At 28.1% G+C, this 7,292-nt stretch overlaps 1 protein-coding gene across 1 annotated transcript; it reads left to right on the forward strand.

Annotated features, from left to right (window-relative positions):
* Positions 1–3,033: 3,033 nt before the first annotated feature.
* Positions 3,034–5,378, forward strand: LOC112741674 (chitinase-like protein 2). The gene is made up of 3 exons (XM_025790740.3): positions 3,034–3,831; positions 4,451–4,610; positions 4,687–5,378. The coding sequence occupies exons 1-3, from the start codon at positions 3,423–3,425 to the stop codon at positions 5,105–5,107; spliced, it is 990 nt and encodes a 329-aa protein (XP_025646525.1). The 5' UTR covers positions 3,034–3,422; the 3' UTR covers positions 5,108–5,378.
* Positions 5,379–7,292: the final 1,914 nt, after the last annotated feature.

The following is a 7,292-nucleotide window of genomic DNA, read 5'->3' on the forward strand; positions in this document are numbered from 1 at the left end:
TCTTTTAAATTTTAATTGTTGGTGTTGTTGATGTCTTATAATTTACTATAATTTGTTAACTAGGTATAATTTTTTTATTGTGTTGATTTTTGTTTTAATTGTTCAATTATCCTTTGTTTATTATTTTAACTGATATTATGAACTTGTTAATTTACTAATTATTCTTTGTGTTGATTGTTAATTTATTTTTAATTGTTATAATTATGTTAAATGTGTTACCTCATTGTTACCATACTTGTGGATTTTTGTTTTTAATTTTTTTTTTAAATCCAGGAATATTCATGTTTTCCGGCAGATAAAGGCTCCCGTTATCCATCGCAGAAGAGCAGGGACAGGGAATGATTTATGGGGACCACCCGTTGCCGTCCCTATTTTGGAGGTCCCATGTGCCCATCAAAAGTGAAACCAAAGTTTTGTTATGCATGGACGTGTAATGTGTAGTGTGGACTTAGTTTAAAGAGAGAACCCAACGTACTTAATTTGGATCATATAAAGTTGAAGCTTCATTTTCATTGCCACTTGCTCAAACCGTCCACATATGTTTCAATTTGTCGTTCAATGCATGAATCCATCACTTGATTTAGTAGTTGCCATGACCCATAAAATTAAGAATAAACTATTGTTCCTATTCATGGAAGATCATCATAATATTAATAAATTTATCAATAGTTTAGTGTTTTTGTATATAATAATATTATAAAAATATAAATTTTTTGAAATTATATCAATTTTGTCTTGATATTATAGATAATTATAAAAAATTTATAGAATCAAATTATTTTTAAAAAAAGATCGTAGAGAATAAAAAATCTTTGTCAACTATGAAAATCAAGGTCTTCGTATATTAAAAAAAAATCACATAATAAGTCGTTTAATTATTATTTTTATGTGAAAGAGTTTAATTTTTTTATTAATAATTAATTTTAACATTCATTATTTAGAATTTGAAAATTTTAATGTATATATTTTTCTATTTAATTAAGTGTTAAGTCTGTTGTACAAATAAAAATAAATAATTTTCATGTTTGTTATTTAAAAATAATATTTTTCTCTCTATATATAAAAATATAATTATATTAGTATAAAAAATTATATTAATAGTTATAAAAATAACTCGAATCTTGATTCTAATTATTAATCACAACATTAGTAAAAATAAAAGGGTATGTATATAATAATAATATTTTTTTATATGAATAATATTACGGGATTATTTTTTAATTATATTTAATTATAAATTTAATATATTTCTTATAATTTTATGAATTTATTTAAATTATATTATTTTATTAATTTTATTTTTTTATAAAATAGAAAAATAGAGACAGATAGGAAATAAGAGAGAGAAAAATAAAGAAGAAAAAGGAGAGTTGAGAGTTTGTTAATTTCAGAGAAAAAGATTTTATTTTAATGGTAATAAAAAAATATCTTTTGATATATTTTGATTTGTCAAATTAGTAATATAAAATATAATTATAAGTTATATATAGAGTATGAAGGGTAGAAAGAAATAGAAAATAGGAGAAAAATAGATAAGAGGATAGAGGAATGAAATTTATTAATTTTAGAGAAAAATATTTTATTTTAATTTTAATAAAAATTATTTGTGACACATTTTGATTGTCAAATTAGTAATATAATATAGATATATTTCAATTTTGACCCTATAATTATTATGTTGCTGTATTTTTTTTCAATTATTAATTCAAATAATTATTTTTATTTGAGTTTATGTTCTTAATATCATTGTTAGATTGTTGTTCTTAATACATGTTTCATACTTTCATTTCATATCATTAGATTTGGTGTATTTGATATATTATGATATTTTTTATATATTGTATTTAATTTTTTAGAAAAAAAACAAAAAAAAAGTAAAAAGTGTAATATGATCTAATTGATTATGAAATTGTTAATTTTATTGATTTTTGGGCAACAGAAGAAGTTCTTAAAAAAAATCTGATGTTCTTAATAATGTTAAAGACTTAGTAGGTGAGTATTATAATTTATTTTTTAATAATTTATTAGAATAATTTTAATTTTTAACTTGTTGATAACGTATTGTATATTTTGTTAGATAATATTGATGCTGATTTTCATCAAAATAATGGTAGTGATAGTAGTATGTTTTACGCTACATTACTTGATTTTTCTAATTTAAATGAAATAAATCTGCAGTAAATTTTTGCGAATTTTAATTATTGATGACAAATTTTAATGTTGGTATTTCATACTAATTGTTTCTTTTATTATTTAATTTTTAAGTTTGTATTTGGATAAAATTATAACATTGTGATTGATATAGTATTTTTAATTTGAATGACATTTTAAAATTTATATTAGACTATTGTATTTTTTATATTTTATTATAAAACGATTATTCCAGTTAAATAATGATTAAATCGATCGAACCAATAAATCAATAATTGAATTAGTTCGATTATCCATTTAATTTTTAGAACCTTAATTCTAATTCTAATACTATACTAAAAATCAGTTGATACTATTTATTTTAAAATTATTTTATAAAATAGAAAATGTTTCACATTTATAGCTAAAGAAGGGGAAGCTTTTCTTTTTTGGGGGGTAGGAGGGGGAGTTCATCTGATTGGAAGTTTTTTTTTTTTTTTTTTGGGTGAAGATTGGAAGTTTTTTATTTCTGATTTAATAGGAATTTATTGATTGGATGGGTCTTGCTTTATTTGGGCCTAATAAGACCCGCTCCTCTTCAGTTTCAAGCCCAAGAGAATAATTGGACCAAAGCCAATTCACTTGACTGTAAACAAACCCTCCTTCATGACAATAAAAACTCTCCCTCAGTGAAAAGGAAAAGAAATATGCTCTGTTTGGTTTCATTTTTTATCTCCCGACTTTAAATGCAACATAACAAATTATTATTTTACTTTTTGAGGTCCAATGTGTGTCAATGCATTCTATTTTTGGATTAAAAAGGCTTTTTCCTGACCAAAATTTACAACCAAAACAGTCCAAAGCTATTTGGATAAAAACCAATAAGTATCCATTCTAATAACTGTTGTGATTTGAATTTGTAGTTGCGTTTCAAAGCTTTTACGTAATTATAAACAGTTTATGCAACAATGACACATGCTTTAAGCCATGGTCCAATGCTAGCTTAGTAATTTGATTTTGTTTAAGCACATTTAATTTATTGAAACCACCCACCCACCCACCCATACATGTTATTTTACTTAACTTGTAATCAAATCAAAAGTAGAGATGAATGAGAATGGAAGCAAAAGCTCCACATTCTCCACCTCTTGAAAATTCTCTCCCTCCTAATAATAGTTACACACTCCCTTTCCATCCCTTTCACTACACACTACACTCAACTTCTTCCTTTTTTTATAAATAAACTCCCACAATTTTGCTCCAACTCATCATCGTTGAATATAACACAAAACATGAAGAAGATGAACAATAACAAGATTCCAACAACATCATGGGTTTTGATGTTGTTGTTTGTTTTTGGAACAACGTTGGTGTGTGTGGTTAATGCACAATCATCGGTGAAGCCGGTGGTGAAGATAGTGAAGGGGAAAAAGCTTTGTGACAAAGGGTGGGAGTGTAAGGGTTTCTCTGCTTATTGTTGTAACGAGACAATCTCTGATTTCTTCCAAACTTACCAGTTTGAGAACCTCTTTGCAAAGAGGAATTCCCCGGTGGCGCATGCCGTCGGTTTCTGGGATTACCAGTCATTCATCACGGCCGCCGCGCTGTACCAGCCTCTTGGGTTCGGGACCACCGGTGGAAAGCTTGGTGGCATGAAGGAGGTTGCTGCTTTTCTTGGTCATGTGGGAAGCAAGACTTCTTGTAAGTGATATAGCATCATAATTATATATATCTACAATTTTAAAATTGTATATTTAAAATTTATGTCAATTAATTAGAATAATGCTACATGTTTTTAGCAAATATTATTAGTTTTTATTAGTATTTAACCAACAATAATTTATATATATATTTATAAAAATTTTACATACAAAAAATATATAATTTATATTTATATTTACTAAAAATTGTACATATGAATGAATTAATTATATTTTTTAAAATTTATATATATAAATTAGTAAACTTTATTTATTAATTTTATTTATTAAAAATAATTTAATATTTATATTAACTAAATAATAATTAAAAATATTTAAAATTACTAATTTTAAGAATTTTTTAATTAATTATTGGAAATCAATTAATACAATAAATGGATTATATTGATTCTAGCCATATATAGATAGTAAAAGAATAGATTATATATATTATGAAGTAAAAATTTTAAAAACAGTTAATTTTATGTAAAATTAATAATTAAAAATTATTAAATAACACGAAGTTAACTTCACTTCAGTTTTTACCGTATTATTATGGTAGCATTTAGAAGAAATTGATGAGATTGTTGGAGAAAGATTAATGAAAAAATTGATTTCAGGTGGATATGGGGTGGCAACAGGGGGACCCTTAGCATGGGGATTATGTTACAACAAGGAACTGAGTCCAGATAAATATTACTGTGATGACTACTACAAGTTGACCTATCCATGCACCCCTGGCGCCGCTTATTATGGCCGTGGCGCCATCCCTATTTACTGGTTCCCTTTCTACCTCTTTCTTTTTAATTTAATTTAATCACTTTGCTTTCTTTGATGCCTAATAAATGATGAACAGGAACTACAACTATGGAAAAATAGGAGAAGCCCTAAAGGTGAATCTATTGGACCACCCAGAATACATAGAGCAAAATGCCACGCTGGCATTCCAAGCAGCAATACACACGTGGATGACCCCACCAGACAAGCACATTCCTTCACCACACGATGCCTTTCATGCCAACTGGAAGCCAACTAAGAATGACACGTTGGCAAAGCGGGTCCCAGGTTTTGGTGCCACAATCAATGTTCTCTACGGTGACCAAGTTTGTGGCCAGGGTTCTGATGGTGATGACATGAACAACGTTATTTCTCATTACCTCTATTATCTTGATCTCATGGGTGTTGGCCGAGAAGAAGCTGGGCCCCATGATGTCCTCTCTTGTGCTGAGCAAAAGCCCTTTAAGTCCGCTGGGCCTCCATCTTCTTCAACAACTTGATTATTGAGAATTCTTGAAAAAATCTTTGGAGAGTTCTAATAAAATTAAAGGAGGGGACATGCATGCGATGATGATGCATGGGAGTGGAAATTTTAAAACCCAGCTTTAATTTGGAGTGGATATTAATTGTTACATATTTGTATAGATTATAAACGTGCGTATTTCTTGGGTTTTCTTATTAATTGCATACCTCCTCCATGTGTAACTTGGATATATTTTTGGTACAATGTGCATAAAAAAAAGAAAAAAAAAGTGAAATATTTTATCATTATTAAGGATTGTTAACAATTTTGTTTGTTTTCTTCTTGAATCAGAATGTTTGGTACATTCTACTTTTATTCTCAGTTCCTGGATGAGGTAAGTAGCAGTTCAAGCATAATTGATTCTAAAATAAGTTGAGGCCGTTAATGACGAAATAAATAATTTAGGCTTTTATAAGATAGAAAATGTTTGGTAACAAAAAAATATTAGTCAAAAACAGCCATAATTTTTTTTATTTAGCATTCATTAATTGTTGCGACAATTAATGAATGCTAAATAAGGAAAGTTCCGGCTGTTTTTCTTTTTCTACCTAGCATTACTCTTATAAGATAAACACCATTGTAACATAGTATACGTGTATAATGAACATTTTAGCTAAATCCTGACATCAAATACAATGAAAATAATTGAAATGTCTAGAGATCAAATCTTTTCTCTGGTTTTTATGTACATTTTAAATAATTTTTCAAATATTTTAGAAAAGGGTTGGATCAATATGTATCACTTATCAAAAAAAATAGGTGTATTATGTCAAATTCTTATCTTTGAAAAGACAAAATACCAGCCAAATCATCATTTGTTTCTTTAGAAGGCTATTTTGTAAAAAAAAAAAAAATCTTTTGGAAGCTAAAACAGTAAATTATTATAATGGGTGCAATTCTTAATAGAGACAAATTAAAATCAGTGATTATAGCATAAAAATTTTTTTGCTCTCATGTTGCTACAACATGTAAATGTAATATTGCTGATAAGGTAAGATTTCATTTATTAACTTAAAAGTGTAAGATTTCTTTGTAGATCAAGATCTTAGTAGTTGGATTTTATCTAGGACATGAATTCTGTCTAAGTAGATATCTATTATGTCCTTTGGATTGGATAGAAAATTGATTATTGTGCTAAATTAAATTGGATTTATTTTGTAAGATTTTCTAAAATAATGATTTTTCTGATGGCTTTTCCAACATCCATCTCTATACACAATTGAAGTTTGAAAGCATTAGAAATGCTGTCAGGTATGTTAGGTTCTCTCCTCAACGGACTAAAAAATTTAAAAACTGCATTGAGACTGAGTTGATTGAATCTAAAAGTCTTGTGTGCTTGGATGTTTCAACTAGGTGGAATTCTACCTATCTAATGTAGGAACATGCTGAGAAATTTGAAAAAGCTTTTGATAGACTTTTTGATCAAGAACCTGATTTTCTTAGATGGTTTGGAGAGGATAGTGGGGAAAAAAGAAAAGTTGGTCCACTTACACCACTTGATTGACAACATGCTAGATTATTCATTGAGTTTTTGAGAATCTTTTATGAAATAACTTTGAGTTTCTCTTCTTCTTTGCATGTTACATCAAACAAATATTTTCATGAAATTGCATCTATTGCTTCTCAATTAACATCTTGGAGCCAAAGTCATTCTGAATTGTTAGGGTCTATGGCATGTTCAATGAAGAATAAATATCATAAATATTGGGGACCTGTTGACAAATTTAACCCGTTGTTACTTGTTGCTGTTGTATTGAATCCTCGTTATAAATTAGATTATCTCTGTTGGTGTTTGGAGGATGTTTATGACAAGGAAGTGTCTACTAGTATGACTGGTTTTATTAAATTAACATTAGAGACCTTATATAAGTTTTATGAAAAGGAGGTTGTAGATGATAAAGGAAGGGAGGATGGTGGAAGTTCATCTAGAGATGTCTTGGATGATAATACTAAAGTCTCAACTGGTGCTAAGGGAGTTTCTGAAAATAGAGTGAATATGTGGAAAAAGCAAAAAAGAGAGAAGGCTAATGCAGATAGCAAGTCAGATGTGGAGAGATATCTGGCCGAGGATACTGTAGAAGATGAGAATTTTGATATATTGGCTTGGTGGAAAGTGAATGCTTCAAAATACAGAGTTCTTTCTCTTATAGCCCGTGACGTCT

This window comes from Arachis hypogaea, chromosome 14 (assembly GCF_003086295.3).
Source record: "Arachis hypogaea cultivar Tifrunner chromosome 14, arahy.Tifrunner.gnm2.J5K5, whole genome shotgun sequence".
Lineage (NCBI taxonomy): Eukaryota > Viridiplantae > Streptophyta > Magnoliopsida > Fabales > Fabaceae > Arachis > Arachis hypogaea.